This window comes from Rhodamnia argentea, chromosome 8 (assembly GCF_020921035.1).
Source record: "Rhodamnia argentea isolate NSW1041297 chromosome 8, ASM2092103v1, whole genome shotgun sequence".
NCBI classification, from domain to species: domain Eukaryota; kingdom Viridiplantae; phylum Streptophyta; class Magnoliopsida; order Myrtales; family Myrtaceae; genus Rhodamnia; species Rhodamnia argentea.
The window spans coordinates 6,279,359-6,306,580 of record NC_063157.1 but is presented as its reverse complement, the minus strand read 5'-3'; the positions used below and the strand labels follow the sequence as shown (position 1 = coordinate 6,306,580).

The following is a 27,222-nucleotide window of genomic DNA, read 5'->3' as shown; positions in this document are numbered from 1 at the left end:
CAAGGAACGAAGGTGGGTGGGTTCTCCTTGGGAAGACGAAAAAGATGGTGGGCCCGCCTAAACAATGGCCTTTTTTTTTAATTTAAATTTTATAGTTTATTTTTTATTTAATTCATTATTTTGGGTAATTATTTAGCTTAGAAATCCACATGGCCAGATTTTTTTTTGAAAAAAAAATTGCCACATCAAATGATAAAATAAATATAAAAGCGACGTATTTCATTTGATCGAAATTTCTCCGATTTGACACTTAAGTTATGTTTTTTTTTCAATTTTGGCACGCAAGTGATTGTTTTGAAACTTTTGACACTAAAGTGAGCGCCGTACCCAATTTATGACACTTGCGATGTAATTCTCTCTCCTTTTCGATCATTGCCTTTCTTATCGAACAGCTTAAATATTCCATACTCTGCATGTTTCTTTATTTATTTATTTATTTTGTAGTGATTAGCCTCCATGATTTGATTGGATTGGTATAATAGAATAGCATTTAAGCTTCATTTGTGACGTAGCGTTCAACGAATATTATTAATGATCTGCTCCAAAAAAAAGCGATAAACACCTTTTATAGGGTGTTATCCTAACCCTAGTCCAACTAGGAATTGAAATATAAAAAAATGAAAAATTACAAAAGTGCCACTGAAATAAAATTAAACCTGAAAAATACTAAAAAAAATAGAAAATTCCATGTAAACATTCTCGAATTGCCAAAATCCATCGGTAGTCACAGTCAAAGGCTATGAGTATTGATTAGGACGCCGTTTCGCTTCAGACAGCCAAATTTGAACTCAATCCGACGTCGTCGACCCAATCTGTCGGTTCTAGCCGCAACGCCGTTTCGCTTTCCGATTGAATTTTTGTCAATCCAATTGATGTAGGAACATACCACTAATGACATCCGCATCAGTTTGCTTATAAATACATGCTTGCGTGAGGACATAAATCTCTAGGATTCCTTTAAAGTCTTCTGTGCAGCCCCCCCAAGTCTCCTAACTTGGGTTGCTATAAAACGTTGATTTGACAGGAAGAAGCGAAGTAAAGCGCCCACATTCTTGGTTGCTAGATCTGGACTGCCCTTTAAGGATTGAGATGTGTACACAATGAGGAGAAGACGTTTTGACATCAACCGTTCGAATACGTTGAACTTACTATTGCGCGGAACAAGCGATCGAACGATAAAATAGACAGAACAATAAAATAAATTGGACACCGGATGTACGTGATTCGATCGTAAAGACCTACGTCCACGTGGTTCGATCGTAGAGACCTACGTCCATGGGGAGAACAAGAACGAATTCCATTATAGAACGAGCAATACACGGAGATTACAAAACCACACTAGAGTCACTCAAACGCTCTTAGTGTTTCTGAGCCCAAATTACATTCAAGAACGCACACAGTGTTTAGTCCCCAATTCCTAACGAAATAATCTCTCAATCTCACAAAAGAATTACATAAACCTAATCTCAAGATTTAATCGGCTTCAATACTTGAATTTTTGATGCAATTCTGCCAACAAAACTCACGAAAAAAATCCTTGCCAAGCACTCGATCATAAACCGGCGCTTCAAGACTTCGTGCGTTCGAAAACCCTTACCATCCGCGACGTTCGTTGCTTTTATATATAGCAAAGCCAGCAAAAGTCTTTCTGCACATATTGGTCAATGACACTCACATCCAAGTTTGACCGAATTATTCAAGTCCACGGTTGGACTTATCCTTTTGTTGTTTTCTTCACTTTTGGACTTATCTCTTTTTTTCCTTTGCCGACTTCAAGAAGGAGATCTCCAAGATATCACCTAACAAAAGATATTCCACAACATGCAGTCCCGATGTCCACCAATATTCAAATTGGGACTTTCTTGATCTTTATCTTTTTCTTCAATTACCTTTTCACGTTGAAGTCTTCCATCTTGGATTCTCAACGCGAGATTTATCAAAGCTAATTCTCACCCAACGAACAATTTCCTTATTCATTTATTTATCGCTGGAATTTTATATTTTCGCTTCGGGCTCAAACTCAAGATATATTTTAACAATCTTCACCTTGGCTCGATGTTTGAGCCAAGTCACAATCGCTTCGTTGATAATCTGAATTTCACCTGCTACTCTCCCACAGCCCCAATGGGCTCAACCGCCACAGACATTATCCAAGTTCAAGTCGCGCTTGAACTTCGCCATAACCGTGGACCTCATTAGAATACAAACTCCATATGCACCTTTAACTGCTCCACAAGGATTTTTTGATACAATCTCCTTAACCATAAATAAAGTAAAACCACCGTTGCATCCATATCCGTCGGGAGATCGAACACGTGCCTTCTCAATATCGGCAATTACGGGAACCGTTGGCTCTACGGGCTCCACATCGCTACAAGCACTATCTGTGTCGATTACTGCGCTAATATCAGCTACCTCAGAAGTTTCTAGTTGCAACTTCACCTTAAGCTGAACACCATTCAGATCCGTTTGAATATTGCCACAATCACTCCTAGCCCGAAGTACTGGAAACTCGTCAAAGGTAACTTTTCAGTTGCGAACAGGTGAATTTATATTCGGGCACCACAAGCGATAAGCCCACTCACCTCGTGCATAGCCATGGAATATACACCTAGCCCTCACATAGCTTATCATCATTTCCTCGATAATAACATAGGCAACAAAACATTCTAAAAGAAGAATAATCAGCAACGTTACCTGACCACACTTCTTCGAGAGTCCGATATTCGATCGCAATCAATGGAGATCTATTCATCGGGTAACTCGCCATACCAAGCGCATCCGCTAGAATTCTTCTAGCCATACCAGCACTAGAGATTATTTTACGGGCTGTCTCTAATAATGTTCTGCTCATCAATTCTGCAAATTGTTGTGGTCTACTGGCACTAGTACGGTGTTTCACTATGCTCTTGGTCATGCAGAATTTATTTTTCAGCTTCGAACATGACTCCATGCTATTGTCGGTTCTCACATGCTTGATCGACTTAGCAGTCTCCACCTCAATCAAAGCTCTCGACCTTGTATTCCCGACAACAGCATCAAACTTATGCATCGGCACAAATACCCGTGTCTTTTCTCGAGCAATCATTAGACTCTCGAACGGATGCCGACGTCTACGAAGCGAAACCCGTCAATGTTTCACCTTGAAGTTCATACAGGCCACCATGCTTGATTCCTTTCATTATTACTAGGGCACCTCGAACAATCTTCAGAACTCCACCTTATGAAGAATACCCGCATCCAGCTGAGTCTAGGGCACCTAAGAAAATTAAGTTATTTTTCAATTCTGGAACGTATCTTACTCCGGTCAATGTCCTCACAATACCATCATGCATTCCGATTTTAACATCACCAACACCCACAACATCGCATTCAGCGTTGTTCCCCAATTGCACTTTATTACTATCCGTGCACTGATAAGTAACAAACTAGTTCCTGTTTGGTGTAGCATGAAAAGAACAATCAGAATCCATAATCTATCCGTCAAATGACGAATTCTCGGTGACAGACAAGACCTTATCAACACCATCGGAATCATCGGCTACAGCTGCAATATCATCTGCAGATTCAACTCTAATTCCTTTGCCTATTTCGTTTTTCAGCTTTAAGCAATTCCTTCTAAAATGCCCTCTCTTGCCATAGTTCCAACAGACAGCACCACCCGTCTTAAACGGATTGTGTCTATTTGAGTGATACTACTTCTACTACCATGAGTATCAGTTCTTCCTCTATTTTCACCTACTAAAGCAGTAGATATATATTCGCCAGAGTCTCTCCTACGGATGTCCTCACTTAGAATCAAATCTCGAATACCATCAAACGTCAAACTTGTTGACCCGGAGGAATTACTAACAACAGTAACAATAGTATTCCATCTATAAGGCAATGAGGATAATAGAATCAAAGCACATACCTCATCTTCAAAGTCAATATCAACTGAACTCAATTGACTAACGATCACATTGAATTCATTGATATGAGTAGTAACCGACGCACATTCGCTCATCTTCAAATTAAACAGACGTCGCATCAAATAGACCTTGTTGATCGTAGAGGGCTTCTCGTACATATCCGATATGGCTTTCATTAAACCCGCAATGGTCTTCTCTTTGACGATATTAAATGCGACGTTACGAGTCAACGTTAGTCGAATAATACCCAACGCTCGTCTATCTAGCAATTCCCAATCAGCTTTCTTCATCGTCTCTAGTTTTTCCCCGGACAAGGAAAAGTGCAGCTTCATCCGATATAGATAGTCTTCAATCTGCATCTTCCAGAAACCAAAGTCCTTCCCCTCAAATTTGTCAATTTTCACTTTTACTTCTTCTGTCGCCATTGATTCGCTTCAATTCGACAAACCTGGCTTTGATACCAATTGTTGCGCGGAACAAGCGATCGAATGATAAAATGGACAGAACAAGAAAATAAATCGGACACCGGATGTACGTGGTTCGGTCGTAGAGACCTACGTCTACGGGGAGAGCGGCAACGAATTCCACTATAGAACGAGCGATACACGGAGATCACGGAACCACACTCGAGTCACTCAAACACTCTTAGTGTTTCTGAGCCCCAATTACATTCAAGAACGCACACAGTATTTAGCTTCCAATTCCTAACGAAATAATCTCTCAATCTCACAAAGGAATTACACAAATTTAACCTCAAGATTTAATCGGCTTCAACACTTGAATTCTTGATGCAATTCCGTGAACAAAACTCACAAAAAAAATCCTTGCCAAGCACTCGATCATAAACCGGCGCTTCAAGACTTCGTGCATTCGAAAACCCTTACCATCCGCAACATTCGTTGCTTTTATATATAGAAAAGCCAGCAAAAGTCTTTCTGCACATATTGGTCAATGACACTCACATCCAAGTTTGACCAACTATTCAAGTCCACGGTTGGACTTATCCTTTTGCTGTTTTCTTCACTTTTGGACTTATCTCTTTTTTTTCTTTGCCGACTTCAAGAAGGAGATCTCCAAGATATCACCTAACAGAAGATATTCCACAACATGCAGTCCCGATGTCCACCAGTATTCAAATTGGGACTTTCTTGATCTTTTATCTTTTTCTTCAATTATCTTTTTATGTTAAAGTCTTCCATCTTGGATTCTCAACGCGAGAATTATCAAAGCTAATTCTCACCCGACGAACAATTTCATTATTCATTTATTTATCGCTGGAATTTTATATTTTTACTTTGGGCTCAAACTCGAGACATATTTTAACACTTACAAGTGGATTTGCCGAACATAAAGTTTGGTTCTTGGAAGACTTGAGCTCATTCACACGCAGCTAGCTAGTTGTAACTAAGCTAGGTTTGGCACTTACTAAATAGATTAAGTTCATCTCACTTAATTAGGTTCATCTACATCCATTCATGTCCAGAGTGCACGAACCACTTTGGCTAGTTGCTTGAATTTGAGCTCAAGATATATAGGTTATACAATGAGGATCTTTGGTGAGATCAATACGACGACATTGACGGCTCTTCGACCGTCTCGAATTTTCTTTCTCTATGTTTATCGAAATCAGTTGTATCGAAAGGATCGGAGATCTCATATGCACCCTCATGCACCTCTAACCGTTCTCAATTATTTTCGAAGTTTATCAACTTCGGATCGCCAACAACGTAATCCCTAGGGATTTAAGGCGTAGACTCAGTGAATTGGATTTCTTTGCCGATGCATTGAGGGTGATTCATGTTCCCGAGTCCTTTGCCTCTTGAATTGAAACTTGCGTGACTTTTCCATATTTTCCCGTTTCTCTCGATGGAGGCTTGGAGACCTAAGATTTTCAATTTGTACTAAATTAATTCTAAACCTTTTTACCATTTGCTAATTTAGTCCAAAACCAAATTAGAAGGGTGGGTGACACCCTCGCCAACCATAGTGAGAGCTCGTGAGCCCTCCCCAAATCTGGCAAGGAGTGGATGTCGTGGCCCTCGCCGTCCATAGTGAGTGTGGTCAAGGGCCATGACACCCTCGGTGTGACCCGCTATGGCCATGGCCCTCACCTAATGGCCAGCGGTCCCACCGGCCCCGTGAAGAACAAAAGAAAAAAATAAAAAATTGTCCACGCCGGTCTTGACAGTGTCACGTAGGATGACCATGTCCGATTGGACCGCCACGTAAACTATTTCTAGCCATAATTAGCCGGAATGACTACATTTTAGCACTAATAGGATTGAATTGGTTGTCGCACAATAAGTTTGACTTTTTTTGACAATTTTTCCGAAGAAGGTTTGAGACAATGAGATTCATTATCTCCTTACTTATTTGTTGTTACTGTAACGGCTTGGAATCGCATGGGCCGGTAGGATCGCCAAAGTTCTTTAGCGAGGCCTTCGTCCCCCAAGACCTTCCCCAATATTAGGTTCAAGCAAATATACGATCCTAAACTTCAATACCGAACTAGAGCCGCAACCCATCAATTTACGTAAACCCGAAGGCCCTTAGATCGTGATGGGAAGGTCGACTTGTTAGGTGCCCGTGTGAAGGAACCGGTGAAACGATAACCCAAAATCCCAAGTCGGACGGTCTGGTCACTCGTTCGTTGGACAAGTTAGCATCCCGTGACACCCTTCGGTGCCGCGGCTCCATTTTTGGCTAAATCCTAAAGCATTCCTCAATAGGTTTTCTAAACATGCACGACATTTATTTCTATTTTGAAAATCTTGAAATATCGCCAAAACACTTGTTTGTCGGCTCTTGCCGTCGTATGATCCAACATAAATAAGATATTGGCTTAAATAGCGACGGGGTTTGCTCCTCTCCATATGTTAGTCGGAGTGAAATCCCGGATGCACCGTGCCCATGTGGGGAAGTGCCCCCTTATGACAGCTCGAGGAGATGGACTAGTCAAATTATGCTTTTTTTATTCGTTGGCGCGCCCGATATATCAATTTAATGTAAATGTGACACGAATGTACTACTTTTGAGATTTTTGATGATATTAGCTCAAGAAATAAAGATGTCACTTTTCTTGTGGGCCTCCGAATAACGTCACTCATCGAGTGAAAGTTTGAAAATGTAAGAAAAGACAAAAGTCGACGATGAGCTCGTTAGTTAGTCGTTACTATTGCGCACGCAGGTGAACGAAAATTTACGCAATTGCCTGCTTAAATTGAATACTTCGGGAAGAATTCGAGAGGAATTCTTATGATAATGTTTAGATCCTCCTGCCAATTTTTTCACCTATCAAATGATGATGAATATGTTGAAAAAACCTCCTAATTGATAAGAATGGCACCCCAGGTACAATGGTGGTTCAATTCGAACCACCAATTTTACCCTTAGCAAGAACTTGTTTAACTTGCATATCATAAGGAATTCGAACAACTGCTTCAAATATAGTATCGGGAAGTACCGCTTACGGAACCTCAATATCCACGGGCTTATTAGCTAAATGGCAATTGGCACATACAATATGTCCGGTCGCTTCTCGCGGATTTTCATAACCTTGTTGTGCAAAAATAGGATATGCATTTGAAATGGATGTCCGAGTTATGTTATATATCATTAGCGATACCGAAATAGAACGAATCATCTCTTTCTTTATCCAAAAAAAAGTGTTTTTAGTTTGCATGGTCCAATCATTGATCCCGAAAATTTCTACAATAAAATTAGGTAGGTCGCTTGTATAGTTCCCTATCCACAATTCTGCTATTTAGTTTATTGAAATAATTTTACTGGAATATAGTAGTAAGAGAAATCCCCGTAGGGGAGAAAGAGTAAGTACGTCTTCAAATTGAAATGCTTTGCTTCTGTACCTTATGTTACAAAGTAACAAATATTATAGTTGGATCAATCATTCATTGAATGATAAATCACTACAAGTGATGGAGATATACGATTTAAATAACGGAAGATCCAATGTTTAAAAATTGTATCCGGAATGACTGGAAAAGTAAAAACAAGACCAGATATAATTTGATCGTTGTGAGCAAATCCAAAATCTTTGTAGACATAGCCAATCATTAGTTCCCAACCATGGGGCAAATGGAATCCGATACGTAAATCAGTTAATAAAAGAATAGAAAAAGCTTTTATTGTGTCACTTAAGTTATATAGGAATTCTTGAACCCAAGAGTTAAGAATAGCAAGTTCTTCATTACCTAGGATAAAATAACCACTTAAAATAATGAAAGAGGTTATATTTGTCGATAAATACAAAATCATATGGATATGATCTTTATTGTGCATCTTGATCAATTGCATTGTTTCTTTGTGGATTTCTATACGAAATGTTTGTAGATGTATTTTTGGGTATTCTTTTATCATTTCATCCAAGAGTAAGAGTTCTTCCAATTATATGAATTTTTCTAGAATACTTTTTTCTTGAATATCAGTCAAAAAAGTTTCGGATTGCCTAGTATTCCACCAATTAGTAATCCAAAATTCAAGACAATTAATAAATGAGAGAGAGATCCACCAAGGCAAAAATACTATAGATGTAAGCTATAGAAGAGGAAGAAATGCTTTCTTTTTTGCCGTTTTTTCTTTTCATCTTTGAATTGTTAATGAACCCACCTCATTTGTTGAATCTATGTGATCTACTATTTCTATTAACCCTAAGTTCTATTACAAGGCATCGGACCTATGAATCTATTCCCTGTTTTTTATTTGTGATTCAAGAGTGATTCCTTGAATTTTGAAAGAATACAAAAATAAATACCCATTTTGAATGACGAAGTAATAAAAAATCTTGTTTCCAGATACCTCAATTGAATTGATCAAATTCAAAGCCTTTTTCGATGAATGCTTAAAAGAACTAATTCAAGCAAGTAATGAATACTATATTATTCGGATTTTAAGCCAAAAGAACTCCTTTTGTCCTTTCTATCAAAAAAGAAAATCTTTAAAAAAAAAAATGGCCAGCTACCTGCAATTATAGTCTAGAAAAATGGAGAGAGATTTATGAAGAATATTTTGATCTAACGATGACAAATTCAAAACCTAATGATAAAAAATGAGTGGGAAAACAAGTCAGAAAAGTTATCCTTCTAAGAGATCCAAGCAATCCTTTGCCTTTGATGGAAGTGATTAAAGGGGGTCAACTCTCGTGGGGTTGGCAAACATCTTAGTTGGAAGAGATTGAATTGCACCCTATGTCCAATGGCAAGTGGGTGATGGAACACAAATTCGCATTAGGCCATATCGCCGGTTACCCTCTGGCACTATTGGCGGAGTACCACAAGTGGATGAACCTCAATGGGTTGCTGATCTTATCACGTCATCCACCCAATGGAATGAATCCTATGCTAGTACATTTTTCTCATCACAAATTGTCCGAGAGATTCTAGCAATTCCACTCAATCCACTATGCCCTAATGACCGTCTAGTATGGCCGCTATCTACTCAATGAACTTATTATGTGAAAACAGCTTACAGAAAGATTTGTGCTACCACCCCTGTACAATCGAGAACTAACCCATCTTCACCCTACTAGTGCCCCCCATCACTATGGCAGCATATATGGAGACCTGTAGTGCCCCCCAGAATCAAACATTTCTTATGGCGCATCTGTCAAGACACGCTACCTACTGCAGTTAATTTATTCAAGCCCAGGATTTTACCTGACCCACGATGCTCTCTTTGCCTACGCCAACCGGAAACCCTCGAGCACTTATTCTTGCTGTGTTCCTGGACTAAGCATGTGTGGATAAATCCAAAGATCAATATACATATCGATGCAACAAAGGTTACAAGGATTGAGGATTGGCTATTACAATGCTGGCAAGCTGACCTCCATCATCAGGGCCCATCCGTGCCAATGGTGGTTCAGACTTTGAGGCAACTCTGGAAGGCCCATAACAGCTTCATATTACGGCAGCAACGTCCCGATCTTTGGCGCGTCATTAGCACCGCTTCTGCAAATGTTACAAATTTCATCCATTGGAATCCTAGTAACAAAAACCCCAAATCAGGAAGCACTATAGTACCTCTTCGGTGGACACCTCCCCTAGCAGGTACTGTGAAGATAGATGTTGACGGATCCCTTTTCCCAGAGACTCTACTGGTGCTATCGCTAGCATTATTCACAACGATTGAGGCTATTGTGTTGGGGGATTTGCCAAGTTCGCCAATGCCTCTAAACCCAAGCAGATTGAAGCCATGGCATATAGAGATGCGATTCACCTCTGTCTTGAACAGCAACTGCCGGTGCCCGTTCTTATCGAGTCAGATTGTTCCAATGTGATCACTGATCTTGCCTTGCTCCGGCGGATTTCCCCTTCAACGATCGATCCTGAGCTCTCTTTGTCGACCTCGTGGAAGACATCCCCTATTTTGCAAGAATGTTCCTTCTTCATGGATTGAATATCTGGATTTCTGGGCTTTCGACACTGCCCACGTGAGGCCAATTAGGCCGCTTATTGATTGTGCCGGGCCCAGCAACGTGGCGCACTTCCTAATAATTGGACTGTAAATCAACCTGTTTACTAAAGGCCCTCTTATGTTCTGAAGCCCAACTCCATTGTACATTTGATTCCTTTACAATATAAACCGTGCAAATGTTTAACAAAAAAAAAAAACAAAAAAACAATGATGATGAATATGTGGCTACCGATTAAGGACGTGTCACCTCACCTATGATGTTGCAGTATTCACTTCCAGAGATTGACGACCCAAGCCGTGCGAGTCTCTGGCCAAATATGGACTGGGTGGGTTGGGAGGAGGCTCGAGTGGTGCGAGGCCTACTCCGCGATCCAGAACTACCTGAGCGTCAGCGTTTCAGCTACGGCCAAGCGGCTCGAGGTCGAGTCCATCGAGGACTGCCAGTCGCTCGTCCTCAGCATGGACGAGGAGGAGGAGAAGGTCGTCGACAAGTTCGAAGGGATCAAGCTCTGGGGTCATCGTGCCTGGTCGTCTCCTGGAGCTCCACATTTTCCTTGCACCCTCCATCACGCGCGCACACATACATATTTATGGAAATAATCAAATTTATTAAGCAATTCAACTCTTTTCGGGTATATGATCGTCAGCATTTTTTTTTTCCCCGAAAGTCAGCAAGTGGAGCCTCGTGGCATTCGATCACCCCACGACATTCGACTCCCTGGCAATGGAGCCGAGCAAGAAAAGGGCGATCATGAACGACCTCCTCAAGTTCCGGCAAGAGCCACGTCATGTTCATCGAGGCGAAGGACTATCACGCGAGGATCGGGAAGGCCTGGAATCATAGAGGTAAAGACGCACCGGATATCTACTCAACCTTTGTGCTTGAGAATGAATTACAGAGAAATCCATCATATTTACGTAATTATTGTCCCTGTTCTCACGCAATACCATGGCGTATACGGTCACCAACTCTAAAATCATGCTTGTAATGGGGCCTTCCGTGACTATCGAACTCGGGTAATTTTTCAACTCCAAACTCCGATCCCACGTGAAATTACCAAAAAAAAAAAAATAAATAGACAAAGAGTACTTTTGAAAAATCTCATAACCTTGTTCGTATTATAGACTAAACCTTGTTCTACGCTTACTTAAAATCTAATTCTAAAAGAAGTTGTATGTTTCAAATCGGATAACGGAAGTGGTTTGATTTCAATCAAGCGTACCCGAACCACTCAATCACACTAATTTTTTTTTTTTTTATCTTGCTTGAAAATTGAAATCAATCACACTGTTGAAATATAACGCGGAAGCTAATCAAGATCTTGCAAATAAATCAATGCGAAAAGCCCAGAGAAATAACGATGAACAATAAAGGACACCTAAGATTACATGGTTTGGTCAAAATATCGGTACCTATATCTACGGGGAGAACCAGTAAGAACAATCCGCTATAATTGGAGAATCGCAATTACAATTGCTCAATAAGCTTGTGTTTCCCGCATCTAAATTATATTCAAATCCAAAGTGTTCACAAATAAATAACTTAATTGGATATAAAAAAAACAACTCACGCACAAATCTTCGCGTGTTCAAAAGAGTCCGTCGTCCCGAATTGCTCTCTGTTCAGCCTTTCGAAAAACACTGTGTTGCTTGCTGCTCGTCTCGACTGCAGAGCCAAAAACCCTGAAAATCCTCCATTTATTTTGTACGACTTCTGCAGGCTTGGAGAGAAAGAAGAGAAAACCACATTTTTCCTTTTTTGTCCTTTTCTCCGATGGGCCCCACAAGATAATTATATGAATGAAAGTGTGAGCCCTTTTGCTTCTTTTATTCGGCCGAACAAGATCCCCATGACTAAATAGATATACAAAATAAGTGCACCCCTTATTTTGTCTTTTAATGCCAATAGGAAATCTGTCCATGTTTTCCGTGAATGCCTAGGTTTCAATTCTTAATCTGTTAAAGATTTTCTTTTTCCAAATCAACTTAAAAAACCAACATATATCCTTAAACGATTTAAACTCGAGACATATTTAACACACACTCGTTTTTTTTTTTTTCCCATGCTTGCAATCTCCGAAGCTATTATGATGGGGAGAAGTAGTTCACCGAGGTGAAGGGAGGAATATGAACATGAATATTCATCTGTTAGATAGGAAATTTGTTTGGTTTAGCGGTCAGGCGGTTGTCTAGGCCAACTTTCGCTAAATTTATGATGCCAAAACTTGTTCAAAGTTAAATGTGATATGGATGTACGTACAAGTTCTTAATGAAGTTAACCATCGTTTCTTTGGTTGGTCGATTTGTGTCTACAGTTGTTGACGGTTGAATGACCGGTGAGAGGAGCTCCACTTCAATGCCAAAGTCCCGCTCGCTCATCTCCGGTCCATCCAAAGCAAAACTTGAATTGAACACAGATTATGAGGACCATCACATGACGTCATGCGTCTGGTGTCATAGAGCGGTCGCCGGAAATCAAGGACATTTGATGGTTGTATGAAATTTTGTCCGGTAACATTTGCATCCGAAAAGCTTAAAGCTGGTTAAACGGGGTGAGTACCGGATTTTTCTCAGTCGGATTAAATATGATATATTTTACTAATATGGATCGCCAAATTTGTATTGCATGTAGATAGATCTTTTTGGGTCCGGCCATTTTCGATCCTACCCAAAAAGTACCTATTTGACGGACCTAAATTCGGAGTAAATTAGGACAATCTCCTTCGAAGCACCGATTAATTTCTTTCCAGATTCCATCCTGTCTTGTGTTCATAAGCCACAAGTAGTACTGTAAAGGATCACGAGATGTGTTTTGGGAAGTGAATAAGAATGATTATTAGGGATCTAGAAACTTAAAGCCACCCAATTTTTCAATTATCGTTAGGCTTAACACGGGAATAAGACGTAAAGTCCCTTCCCATTAACATTTTTCAATTATTGTTCGATCCAACCCAGAGTACTAAATTGAATAAAACATACTGATTAGACGCATTATCTCAATAAGAGAGAGAGAGAGAGAGAGAGAGAGAGAGAGAGAGAGAGAGAGACCTAATCTTGCAAAATTTCCCCAAATAATGGAAGATTAAAATTATTCTTTATATAGAAATAGGGAAAATATTACGTCATCCATGAATCACCAGAAACACAACCTTCAACTTTGGTCAACGGAAGCCATTCTCTTTCACTTCTTTAGCACAACCTTCACTCAATTTCTGTTGCCCTTCTTTCTCAGCCATTGCTCTAGTAGCTGCAGTTGCTTCTGCTTCTGCTGCGGCCGCAGCAGCGGCCTTTTTTTCTTCTTCTTCTTCTTCGGATTTCTTCCTGGCGTCCTCTTTCGCCTTTTCCAGCTCTCCGATCAACCCTTTCAAGCACGCCTCCTCGTCCTCGTCATCCGACTTGGGCATCAAGTTCTCCGCCACGTCCGCCGGAGCCATCTTCGTCTCCTCCAGCAGCCGCCTCACCGTCGTGAACAGCGGGTGCGACTCGACGCCCAAGTAATTCCTCGCCAGCACCTTGAACGACTCGAAGCAGCAATACGACATCTCTATGTGCTTGTCCATCCTCCCTCTCCTGATCAGGGCCGGGTCGAGCTTATCGACGAAGTTGGTTGTGAACACGATGATCCTCTCGCCCCCGCACGCCGACCACAGGCCGTCGATGAAATTCAGGAGCCCTGAGAGCGTGACCTTGCTGTCCTTGCTGTCTTCCCTGTCTTTTGCCATTTTCTTGACGGGATCTTCTTTCTCTTCGTCATCATCTTTCTCTTGCTTCTTGGTCTTCCTCTGGCCGGTCAGGTCGAGCGAGCAGTCGATATCTTCGATCACTATGATCGACTTCTCCGACGTCTCGATCAGCAGCTTCCTCAGCTCCGTGTTGTCCTTGACCGTCGTCAGCTCCAGGTCGTACACGTCGTAGTTGAGGAAGTTGGCCATCGCGGCAATCATCGTGGACTTGCCAGTCCCTGGCGGACCGTAGAGAAGGTAGCCGCGCTTCCACGCCTTGCCGATACGCTTATAGTACTCCTTCCCCCGCCGGAACTTGAGAAGGTCGTTCATGATCTCCCGCTTCTTGCTCGGCTCCATCGCCAGGGTGTCGAACGTCGCGGGGTGCTCAAATGCCACGTGGCTCCACTTGGTCGACTTGTAGTAGTGCCAGTTCGAGCTCAGGTTGTTGGTGTAGAGCTTCCGCTGCCGGTTGTCGGCCGCCACCGCCTTCCCCTTCTCCAGGACTTGCTTTATGTAAGAGCCGGTGATCAAGGCTCGGTGGCTCCGGTGGAAGGTCAGACTATAAAACCTGGGGGCAAAAGCAATGATCCAGGGGTTAGGAAAAAGGAAACTCGTTTCAATAAGTTGGTAATAAAGCCTCAACCTAGACATATTTCCATATGTGTACCTTGTATCTTTAGACGAATTGTAGAAGGAAAACGTGGAGTTCTGGGAGACGACCAGGCGCGACGACCACCGGAGCTTGACCCCTTCGAATTCGTCGACGACCTCCTCGTTCTCGTCCATGCCGAGCACCAGCGACTGGCTGTCCTTGACGGACTCGGCCTTGAGCCGCTTGGCCCTGGCGGTGGCGGTGGCGCTCAGGTAGTTCTGGATGGCGGCGTAGGCCTCGCACCGCTCGAGCCGCTCGCCGGCGAACTCCGGGAACTTGATGTGGATGTACGGGTAGACGTAGCCCACGGCCTTTTGGGCATAGGCCTCGATGTGGGCGCGGAGCTGGGGAGGGAAGTACTGCTTGAACATCGCCCACGCGAACATCAGCCCGGCCATGACCGAGCCGAGGTTGCTCCACATCTCTAACGCGTTCATCATGGTTTCGGTTCTTCTTCTTCTTCCTCCTTTCGTCTTTCTTTGGGATGAAGATGGAGAGGAAGTTCCAAAAGTCCCGCTTATAAAATATGGAGTGATCTGAAGCTACCTGCTCATCTATGTGAAAGTTCCCCACGGTTTCCTCGTCGAGTCGATCTTGACCGGTGGCGACTTTAACGGAGGCCCGTCGTTGCCTTTTTGTCTTCTCGACCTTTTTCAAATAGAAAATTCCGAGGTCCCCTCCGAGGAAGTGACATCCTCGTTGTTCATTTGCGTCTGCGCCGCTGCGGTGCTGCCAACAACTCTGGTGGGCCAGGCACTTTAAAGCGTTTCGAGAAAATATAGGGTACTCCCAACTCAGACAATTCATACAAAAATTGACACGTGCCCCTTGCGGGTCTCTCATTAGTAAGTTTTCAAAATCCTCTCCTCTCCGTTTCCGCGAACGTGAAGACGCCGTGGTCTCTTCTGCACGAGGAAAACAAAGGCCGAGTCTCTCTCTCTCTCTCTCTTTCTCGAGCGCCTCGGCCAAGAGGCCCACCGGAAGCAGTTGCTGGGTCCCGCTCAGATCTGCCTCGGCCTTCTCCTCCGCCAAGAGCCCCGCCAGACGCAGCTACTGGGTCCCGAGCTCAGATCTACCTCTGTCGTCGCCTCCCCCGCTCAGATCTACCTCTGTTGTAGCCTCCCCCGAAACCCCTCCGTTGCAAGTACAGGTGTTAGCGGTCTGCCCTAGGAACTAATCAAGATTGATACTCTAAAATTAGTTGTGGATTAGGTTGTGTCGAAAAACGACATTCACTATATTTAGGTAGTCATAATGTGTAGTTAGAGACCGCTTATGACTTGTGGGCCAAAAAGTATTTTGAGCATACTGTTAATGTTTAGTGAACCTACATGATCACACATAATAACGAACCGAGTTCGTATTTTCTCTGTGCCTTGGTCTACTTAAGAAGTAGATTTTAATTTATCCTTCTATTCTAAATATCTACGCATTCATGCATGTTATTAGTTAACGATTAAACGCACGATTAGAGATAGACGTTTTAGCGAGCCAGAATCGTCCGGCCTCGCTTCTTTTGTTATGCGTAAATATTAAGGCTATATACAACCAACTATTAAAAAAAAGGTGTAGAGTGAAAACCCGAGAGACGCCTCATAGAATTGAGAAAGTTTTATTCCGAAGTAGAAAAATACAGAGAATCGTGCTCTGTTCTTAGATCTTTGAGAAAGTCTCATAGATCAAAGGCAATCAAGTAAGAGGAGTTTCAAGGCCTGTAAGTTAGTACTTGGATCGTTGGAGATTTTGGTTCGTGTGTGTGAATACCGGTAAAGGCGCAATACTTGGGGTTCTAATCCATACACAACCGATTGTCAATTTATCTTCGATCCACAAAACGTACGTCTTGAACTTCTATTAATTTTAATATACGCATGGATTCTGTCTAAAATTTTGGTTTATAAATATATTTCGTTGCATTTTAACAATCCCGAAACCTCATCAACTAGGTCCCGAGCTCAGATCTGCCTACGTCCCGTTAAGACGATTCGTTGCGGCAAGAGTTGCCAGCTAAGACGGACAAACAATCTCAGGCCAGACGATTCAGTTTCTTAACAGTTTTGTCGCGACCCCAGGCACCGGCCACAGAGCGTGAAAGAGATGGGAAAGGGACTCAAAAGTCAAGTAATGGGAATGGGCTATGCAAATCCTTCGTTAACTTCTTCCATTGGCGATGAATTTTTACAAGCACCCACATTTTTGCTAGACGTCGACAGCTTCAGTCATTTGAGTATTAATCAAATGGAATTGATAATCCACCCCATTAATGTGACAACCTGAAAATCTGAGTTGTTTGTCCAGAAATATTATTGGGTAATTATGAAGTGAAAATGAGACCAGAAATATTTTTGGACAATTATGGGCTGAAAATAAGGCGACAGGGGGTACAATATAATTTATTTTGGACATGATAGGGCCGAATACACGTGAAATTGGAACCAGGCTAGTACATGGGGACTAGGTGGCCACGCGGGAGGCCATGTGGCCATTGTGGTGAGGCGGCCGAAGGCGGTTGGCCACATGTCACCGCCTGACACGTGGCGGCCAATCGCCGCTCCACGCGACACGTGTTACGGCGTGGTGAGATTGCAAGTAGGTAAACCTACTAACTCGTCGGAAGCTGCCGACTACAAGCTAACCGGACTAATTTGACCGAGCTATTATAAATAGAAATCGACGTCAATTCATTCAACAGCTTTTATTGAAAATCCTATCAATATTGTGCTCGACCACCGCCACATGCTATTCATCGATCCGAGCCGACAGCCCGTGACTCGCGCCGCCCTAGTCATTACCGCCGTTGAAGCTATATGCCGCCCATGCACCGCCCTTCGCCGGCCGCCCGTTACCCATCATCCATTCATCGTTCTGGAAATTGAGTTTTCTAAATCCAGGCGAGTGGATTTCTAACATTTATGGTTTGTTTGAATTGGCATTAGAATCATTCGTCAATAGTTTGAAAACCGGATCGTATTCTTGAAAATTCGTTTGATATGCTTGATTTATGCATTGTTGGGTTTTCTGGAGAGAATATGATCATGGATACGAATGATTCGTTCATTTTATAAACTTCTGAATGCCGATGACGGCAAGATTGCAATGTATGTGCATGGCATGGCATATCATGAAACACTCGTTGTGAGCTTTATCCGACGTTATACCGCCACGAGGTTTATCTAGCGATGTAAAACACTTGCCATGAGGTTTATTAGACGTTATACCACCATGAGGTTTATCTAGCGATGCCTCGTGAGAGCCGAACGAAATTCAGGATGTCCTTCGATACTTTCTAATGGTCGGAAATGCCTATGTCCTTGTGAGCTTAAGATGCCTCTAGAGTGAGATGCCGGGTAAGGTTTATACCCGAGGACGGCACACTTGTATGAGGATTATCTGTGAAGGTACATGAGACATTGCATATAAATTCATGGGATTTTGGAAAGAAACTTGACTGGAAATGCCCGAGATGCATGCATTGAATTTATGAATTATTGATGTGGCATTCTGATTTCAATGCTTACTTTCCATTGTGTTAGACATTCATTCGTGAGGCGTTAACTCACTGTTATTGAATTGTGGTTTTTCAAATAGTAAGAATGCCACAAGTTAGTCATGCGTCACCAGTTCTATGTTATGGAGTCCCCCGAGAATGTATCTCATCCTGGGAGGATTATGTGGATACGGACCACCCCTAATGTGAAGTTTAAGAAGTTGAGTAGTACCGTGGCAATTGAAGTAGGACTGATATCTGCCTCAATCATGTACTATTTTATAGCACTGTATATGGTTGGTGAGGACGATGTACTTCTGGGTCCTCCCCCGTTCAATGAGGATGATGATGATGCTAGTGCTGGGTAAGTGATGAGATGGAGTAATTGTGGGAAATGGGATAGCTTGCTCATGTATACAATGGAGTTGTAGTTGTGAGCAGTTAATCATTTTTTATTGTATATAGTCATTGACTAGCTTGGATGGTTGCCTTTTGATCCCGCTTCCCGGATGTTTGACTATGATTTTAAACTGAATCAAACCCCTTGTAAACATGTTTGATGAAATAAAGGGTTGACTTTTGTTGTATGTAATTTGGTTAGTGAACCAAGAAAAATGTCATACCCTTGGATTAGGCATGCCTACTATTGGTGTTTGAAGTTTTATTATGAACTTGTTATGTATGGCCGACTGATTGATTTGATAAAGCTTCTGCATGGGCCAAATTTATAATGAAAGATTGAAACAGAGCACGTAAATCTCAAGGCTATGGCGCTCTAGGATGTTACAATTAAATATTGCATAAATATAATGGCGTACATAGGCTATCTCTGTAAGTCGAGATCGTGTCTGCAATGGAATATTTTCGTGCTCATGTTGGACGAGAATAACTTCATCTCGCTCGCTCTCCTCCTCCCATTGGTTTGCTCTCTTCATTATATGTAAGAAAGTATACAAATTGGATCAGTTACAATTGCATCGTTGGATTTGCGTTCATTGTCTTCGTCGCCTTGACATTGGCCAAAGTCGCCTCAGCTACCCTCCCTCTGTCCCTTGCTCTCTTGCGTTGAATGTTTCCAACATGCGTTTCCATGAAGTTGTCGTGAGTTAAGTGGTGAATGGAATAGAGAATGACTTTCTTTAATATCTTTTCACCTTTGTTTCCATTTCCGGATAGTTTACCAAGTGACAAAAAGAGTGTTCCCTTAGCTTTTCTTGGTTAATTTAGTAAATGGTTCGCCCTGGTACTTTTGTGGCATTGCAGAGTTTGTGTTTACATAAACTTTGTGCTTTACATTGATTGACCAAGCTCACCAAATCCCAAAAGACCATCTAAAACGGTCGACTCAACTTCATCACGATAAGTTAATAACAACATATTGCACCAAACTACTAGGGATAAAAATTAACACTCAATTAGAAACTCGTCTACCAACTGTCATTTCAACTTCCAGACTTGCGGACAAACACCCCAAAGCAACCTATTATGTATCAATGTAAAAATAGAGTACATTTGTTCAACGAAAGCGGATCTGAACATCAATAGAGAAATATCCGCAACAAATCAATTTAACACAAAACCTGTTGCTTATATTATGGTCACCAAGTCTATAGCATCCCAACTAAGTTCCAAAGATCTGACCTTCTTCGTTACCATTCCACAATCAAGTTTCCCAAACAGCATAGAAAACCAGAGAATTCTAACAAGCATAAAAAGCAAAGACCGTGCTGCTATCTTCCGCCTCTCGATGAATTATGGTGCCATCATGCATTGGCTATTCCTTCAGGATTGTTCAATTCGGATGCTGTAACCCCTGTACAAAGGAATAAACGATCAAATTCCTCGATCTGGCATGACTTGTTTAATTATTTGAAATTCAGATTGGAAAATCCTTAATCGGCACTTGTTTTTCAAACAAAAACCACAATGAGTATGTGACTGCTCAAAGAAAGTATGGGACATTGTATAGCTACAAATAAACAGCCTAATGTAAGTAAGAGTTCAAAACTGCATCTTCAGGATGCTATCTAGCATTCTAACACATCCTTCGCAAGCTTAAGAATTTGTAGCAGAAGCCACATTATTTGCTAATCATGGAAATTGTCAGTATTTTGGGCCCTTTCTTGATCGAATTTTGCATCTAGTAAAATAATATGTTCCGATCATCAATTTGCTTAGGCAGAACAAAAATGTTTGAGAGTCGAACCACTATCGATCTTCCAAGACTTAAAAGGTCAAGGGACATAACAGTAACTGATATAACTCCAAAAGGGCGCCTTCCATTCTATATTAGCTATTACCGATCCAAATGCAGGCACAAGTTGTATTATCTGTACTCAACTAAGCCAACCGTATCCAATGAGGTGGTTAAGCACCAGGCACGAGTCTCGGAAACAGAAGGAATATACGGAACAGAAACATCAAGCAGTGAAGATAGTTTCCATGAAGCAGCAGAAGCTCCATCACATTTTGTTCCATTCTTCTCGCCTCAGCAACATATGGACAGTTAAAAAAAAGAACTTTTTCATTGCGACCAAAAAAAAAATATTCAATCAAACGAACAATAGATTCAACCTCAGTGAAGATAAATCGGTTTGGGGGAGGCGACAGCGGAGGCAGATCTGAGCTCGGGACCCAGCAGCTGCGTCCGGCGGCGCTCTTGGCGGAGGAGACGGCGGAGGCAGATCTGAGCGGGACCCAGCAGCTGCGTCCGGCCGGGCTCTTGGCCGAGGCGCTCGAGAAAGGGAGAGAGAGAGAGAGAGTCGGCCTTTGTCTTCCTCGTGCGGAAGTGACCACGGCGTCTCCACGTTCACGGAAACGGAGAGAAGAGGGCTTGGAAAACTTGCTGCCATGGGACCCGCAAGGACACGTGTTAAATTTTGTATGAAATGTCTCAGAGATGAGTTGGGACTCCAATATTTTCATCGAGTGTTTCTTTCCCCTCAGCCCCAGTTACACTTGTCTATCCATATTCCTAAAGATTATAATGTATTTTCATCTTCAATAAAAAAAATTAATTATTATCGATAACAGAATTATTTTTTATTGATTTATTATTTCAAATGATTATTTAAAAAAAATTTATTTATTTTTCGCGAAATAAACGGAGCTTAATTATAAGCTTGGATAGGTCTCTTGAGGAGCCCAACTCATTGTTTTTTTCAAATAAAAGCTCAAAAATTAACGGAAAAAAATTATTGCGAAATTTTCTTAATTGAGAGGAGAGAGAGAGAGAGAGAGAGAGAGAGGAGTGTAGCTAAGAAAAAGAGCGAAGAGCGTGCGGTGCGGATTCGACGGCAAAATTTTGTTGGAATCAGCCAAAGTTTTATGATATTAATTCACGAGACCAAGATCTACAAGTCAATTGGTGGTTGTTTGTTGAAATCCTTTTCCCAAATTGCATCTCGATTTCTCTGGTGGCGGTAAGATCTTTATTGTTTCTTTGAGTTAATCCACTTTTGTGGCGATAATATGTTGATGTTTTGCTCATTTGATGATCCGTTGAGTGCTACAATATATATATGATGTTCAATTGAATGCCATAATTTTTTTTCGATCACTTGAGTGCCATATAACTCATCAGTCGATCATTTGAGTTCTATGACCTTTTAAAAATGTTCACCCAATTGCCGGAATGGGTGTTACGTTTTTAAAAAAATTTGACACTTAAATAATCGATTGAAATGTAAGATAATTAAGTAAACGCCTTTTTAGAGGTTATGGCACTTAAGTCCTCAAAGAAAAAGTTACCATACCCGTGGTGGTGTTGTTATCCCGTTTTAATCTGAAAGTTATTGCTCTTTTAAGTCAATAAGTCAATAGATGAAGGTCAAATTAGGTCGACCAGTTGCTGGGATCAAATTGTCCAAAAAAAAACGACAAGTTAAATGTCTGAACACGGATCGTGGGGACCGTCGCATGATGTCATGCGTCTGATGTCACAGAAAGGTTGGCCGGAACAAAGGGCTGAGAGACAACAATTGCGTTTTTTATTGACTTCTGCTGTTTACTTTGAAAACATATTCATATTGACGTACCTATTTTGTTGTAATTGTAAAGAACTTTAACGAAAAAACAATGAAAAGGATTTCCCGATGAAAGTGATAGAGCATCCGGAAAACATGATTCGAAATTAGCCGAACTCCTCACAGTGGCACAGGTGTTATTTTGCACGAAACTACCAGGAGACTTGACCTTCGTGTCTGATTCGGAGTAAATTCGCACAATTTCCTTCGGAGCACTGATCAATGTCCGTTTCCCGGTTTGATCACCTAATATTAAGCCACGGGTTGATGCAAGAGAAAACAAATTTGAAAGCAATAGTCCTAAAATTCAGGAGTCACATTCTTTCTATTAACAAATGGTAGAGCTAAAGGCACGTGCTGCGCATCATTGGATGCATGTGGAAAATTGGATGGTAATTTATGAAATAGGTGAGTATGAGTGACCTATTGAGATTCTATTATATATTGAATAGGTAACTTTGGAAAATTTCAAAGTGGGTCAAAATGGTGTTTTTAACTTAAATATAGAGGATCTGTTGGCTTGTAAGATTGCTTGTGTCGAATGGTTTTGAGTTTGGACTCGCTACTTGTACAAGAGAACTTTACCAAGCATTTTTTTTTTTGGCGAAGGATGTGATGTAGAATAACAAAGTTAATGTGGTAATAATCCCTCTATATTGTTTGTGACACTAAAAATGTTTGTATTGAAAAAATTTCCCATTGACATGAGAGTTGACAAAAGCTTAAATTTTGAGGAAGGACGTTGCAAAATTTCAGTACTAAACTTTTCAATTTTGTCAATTGACTTTTGGCCAGAAATCAACGACTTGGACGCCGACCGCCTAACGTGGTATGATGGTCGATTTAGTTTTAAACTTTTCAGTTTTCTCCATTACAATTCAATACTTTTTTTCGTTTCTTTAGTTATTTCCTTATAATCATTAGGGGAACAAAACCGTAGCAATAGAGGAAAAATAGAGTAAAAGGTTTTAAATTAGTAAATAAAAAAACCAAAGGAATGTGAATTTGAACTGACCTAAATAAGAAATACATGGTTTCACGGAGTGATTGACAATTATCTTGAATTCAAATTTTTGGAAAATAAGAAATCCCTGAATTATTGGACAACTATACTGGTTATCGTATGTTACGGTTTTGCTAAAAACATTACAGTTTACTTTAGGCGCGCCTTAGATTATAATGTCACAAATTACTTACTATAATATGGAAGAGGAGCGGTTCCTATCGTTATGTCCTCATCATTGTTATTTTTCAACCAACTACCAACGTGGCTTTAATAGATCAAAAAAATATAATTTTGAAAAAATTTCAAATAAGGGCATGAAGTACCTTCATTTTCTAAAATAAAGACCTGAAGTGAATCTTTTTTCGAATAAGAGACTAAAGTGGCCATGGAAATCTAAAATTAGAGTTTGACCTTTTGGGTGGTCAATAGAGTGCTTTTCGTCCATTACAATTTTAAAATTTTGTTTTTTTTTTTCCTTTCCTTTTTGCCGGTGACCAACGGCTAACCATCGGAGATTCCTGGAGAGGGCCGAGCTAGCTTGATTTGGCTGGCATCCCATAAGCGAGGGTCACCTAGTCCAAGCATGGCTAGTGAGGGCGTGCGGGCCTTCGCTAGTAGACGACCCTCGCCCGCCACAACAAAGAAAAAAGAATAATTTCAAATAAAGGCCTGAAGTGCCACCATTTTTTCAAATAAGGGCATGAGTAGATCTTATTTCAAATAAGGGCTTAAATAGGCATGGCAATCTTAAATAAAGGCTTGATCTTTTATCCAATCAATGGTATTTTCGTCATTTACATGTTTAAATTTTTTTTCCTTTTTTCCTTTTATTTTTTTTTCTTTCCTTTTCACCGGTGGTTGGCCACCAGCCACCAACGATGTCCGGAGAGGGCTAGGCGAAGCGACCCTCCCTCGATCTAGTGAGGGCCACCCTTGCCGGCCACAGGCGAGGCCGCCCTAGATGCCATAGGCTAGAGTTGGCCTCACCCGAGTGAGGGTTGCATTGGCCGGGCTCGACCGACGATGTCGCCAGGCCCTTGTTGGTAGCAACAAAGAAAAAAAAAAGTAATTGTCTTTGGACGAAAATGCCATTGATTGGCTGAAATATTTAGTCGGTCGGGCAAGGCCAAGCGCTTACTTGAAATTGTCATGCCACTTCGGGCTCTTATTTGAAATTTGCCCTAAATAAAAAAAAATGAGAAAAAGAAAATAAATAAAAAAGTAATTCAATTTTATTTCAAAGAAAATGCCTTTAACCGGCAAAATTTTTTAGACGACCGATGAGGTCATGCCCGTATTTGAATTGCTATGGCCACTTGAGACCCTTATTTTAGACCGACATACTCACTGTAGGCCCTTATTTGGAAAAATATTCACTTTAGGCCCTCACTTGTAATTTTCAAAAAAAAAAATGAGAAAAAAAGAAAAGCAAAATTAAGCATTAATAACAAATAACATAATTGTCTTTGGACGAAAATGTTGTTGACCGGCTGAAATATCTAACAAACCAGCGAGGTCAGACCTTTTTTTGAAATTATCATGAACTCTTCATGTCCTTATTTGAAATTGTTGACCGGCTAAATCATTTATTTTTTGTCAAGCAAACAAACTCTAATACGAGAAACACTCTTGAAGGGAGCGCATGACAACATTTCCGGAGCATAATCCGTTTGGTTACACAAATTCATTTTTCTACTTTTGGAACATTTTTTCGCTTCAGAAGTAGTTTTGGAGCCATTTGAAGAAGTAAAAAAAACTTACTTCTCTTCGGAAATAGAAAAATCAACTTTGGCTTCGAAGCAAAAGTAGAAAAATTAATTTATGGCCAGAAATTGATTTCTAGAGAAGAATTATTGCCATGCGTGCCCAAGATATTCCAAATGCCAATGTGAGGTGCAATTCAAGAAAACATCAATTGTACTCAGCCTTTTTTTAATCAAATACTTTATAATATGTTTGGCTATATTTAACTAGCAATACCTAACGTCACACATGCATGTGTTTCTTCCATAATGTAAACCAATAATACATGTCCACACTCTGTTTTTATAAAAGATAGATACACCAAGAACAAGAACTATACTTAGATTTATTAGATTTGTTGCTAAAGCATTGGTCAATGTAGACCATTCTCTTTCCCTTCTTTAGCACATCCTCTCCTACCGTTTTCTTGCTCTCCTTCACTCAACGTCTGTTGCTCTTCTTCCTCAGCCACTGCAGTTGCTTCTGCTTCCGCTGCAGCAGCTTCTTCTTCCTCTTCCGATTTCTTCCCGGCGTCCTCTTTCGCCTTTTCGAGCGCTTCGATCAATCCCTCCAAGCAAGCGTCCTCGTCCTCGTCGTCCGACTTGGGCATCAAGTTCTCCGCCACGTCCGCCGGAGTCATTTCCGTCTCCTCCAGCAAACGCCTGACCGTCGTGAACAGCGGGTGCAACTCCAAGCCTAAGTAATTCCTCGCGAGCACCTTGAACGACTCGAAGCAGCAATACGACATCTTGATATGCTTATCCATCCTCCCTCTTCTGATTAGGGCTGGGTCGAGCTTCTCCACGAAGTTGGTCGTGAACACGATGATCCTCTCACCCCCGCACGCCGACCACAGCCCATCGATGAAGTTCAGGAGCCCCGAGAGCGTGACCTTGCTCTCCTTGCTCTCTTCCCCGCCTTTCATTTTCTTGACAGGATCTTCTTTCTCTTGCTTCTTCGTCTTCCTCTGGCTGGTCAATTCGAGCGAGCAGTCGATGTCCTCGATCACTATGATCGACTTCTCCGACGTCTCGATCAGCAGCTTCCTCAGCTCCGTGTTGTCCTTGACCGTCGTCAGCTCCAGGTCGTACACGTCGTAGTTGAGGAAGTTGGCCATCGCGGCAATCATCGTGAACTTGCCAGTCCCAGGCGGGCCATAGAGGAGGTAGCCACGCTTCCACGCCCTGCCGATCCGCTCATAGTACTCCTTCCCTCGCCTGAACTTGAGGAGGTCGTTCATGATCTCCCTCTTCTTGCTCGGCTCCATCGCCAGGGTGTCGAACGTCGAGGGGTGCTTGAACGCCACGTGGCTCCACTTGCTCGCCTTGTAGGATCCCCAGTTCGAGCTCGGGTTATTGGTGTAGAGCTTCCGCTGCCGGTTGTCGGCCTCCACCGCCTTCCCCTTCTCCAGGACGTGCTTTATGTAAGAGCCGGTGATCAACTCCCGCTGGCTCCGGTGGAAGGTCAGCTTATAAAACCTGGTGGCAAAAGCAATAATGACCAATTGGTTTTGATTGTCAGATCTGAGTCAGGTGAGCGTAGGCAAGAACTTCGTCATTAAAGTAAAAAATACTAATTTCACTACATGAACAAAGTGAACGTAACTCTTTATCTCTGATTAAATTAAACTCGTGTGTACCTTTTATCTTCAGATGAAGGGTACACGGAGAACGTGGGCTTCTGGGGGACGATCAGGCTCGAAGACCACCAGAGCTTGACCCCTTGGAATTCGTCGACCACCTCCTCGTTCTCGTCCATGCTGAGGACGAGTGACTGGCTGTCCTTGACGGACTCGGCCTTGAGCCGCTTGGCCCTGGTGGAGGCGCTCCCGCTCAGGTAGTTCTGGATTGCGGTGAAGACCTCGCACCGCTCGAGCCGCTCGCCCGTAAACTCCGGGAACTTGATCTGGACATACGGGTAGACGTGACCGACGGCCTTGCGGCCATAGGACTCGATGTGCATACAGAGCTGGGGAGGGAAGTACTGCTTGAACATGGCCAACGCAAACATTACCGCCGCCATGACCGAGCCGAGATTACCCCATATTTCTAATGCGGTCACCATGGTTTCACTACTTCTTCGTTCTTAGGGCAGCTTTTATGATTTACGCTTCGATATTTATGTGGAGGCTTGTGCTTTAAATGTAGAGATCAGGAAGCTCCTTGCTCAGCACGCGAAACTTCCCCACCGTCTCCTCGTCGAGTCGAGATCTTCTGTCTTACTATCTGGTCTGATAACGAC

The 27,222-nt window shown here is 41.9% G+C and overlaps 1 protein-coding gene and 1 long non-coding RNA gene across 4 annotated transcripts; one reads left to right on the top strand and one right to left on the bottom strand.

Annotated features, from left to right (window-relative positions):
• Positions 1-15,818, top strand: LOC125316352. Its single transcript, XR_007199589.1, has 3 exons — positions 1-12; positions 10,303-10,305; positions 15,645-15,818. It is a non-coding gene; the product is annotated as an uncharacterized LOC125316352 (long non-coding RNA).
• Positions 13,398-27,222, bottom strand: LOC115741161 (AAA-ATPase ASD, mitochondrial-like). Of its 3 annotated transcripts, XM_048284458.1 has the most exons (3): positions 27,082-27,222; positions 14,736-15,242; positions 13,398-14,636 (listed from the first exon to the last, which is right to left on the bottom strand). In XM_048284458.1, exons 2-3 carry the CDS (start codon positions 15,158-15,160, stop codon positions 13,505-13,507), a joined length of 1,557 nt encoding a protein of 518 aa, XP_048140415.1. In that variant the 5' UTR covers positions 15,161-15,242; positions 27,082-27,222; the 3' UTR covers positions 13,398-13,504. The 3 variants fall into 3 exon arrangements, with proteins under 3 accessions (XP_048140415.1, XP_030530775.1, XP_030530776.1); XM_030674915.2 differs by lacking the exons at positions 13,398-14,636; positions 14,736-15,242; positions 27,082-27,222 and adding exons at positions 25,225-26,462; positions 26,621-27,067; XM_030674916.2 differs by lacking the exons at positions 13,398-14,636; positions 14,736-15,242; positions 27,082-27,222 and adding exons at positions 25,225-26,459; positions 26,621-27,067.

Bases quoted from the DNA above. Each gene is read 5' to 3' on its own strand.
- LOC115741161 (XM_048284458.1), bottom strand. From the start codon at position 15,160: ATGATGAACGCGTTAGAGATGTGGAGCAACCTCGGCTCGGTCATGGCC. The intron at 14,637-14,735 runs GTACACATATGG...TTTTGCCCCCAG, and splicing joins AATTCGTCTAAAGATACAAG to GTTTTATAGTCTGACCTTCC.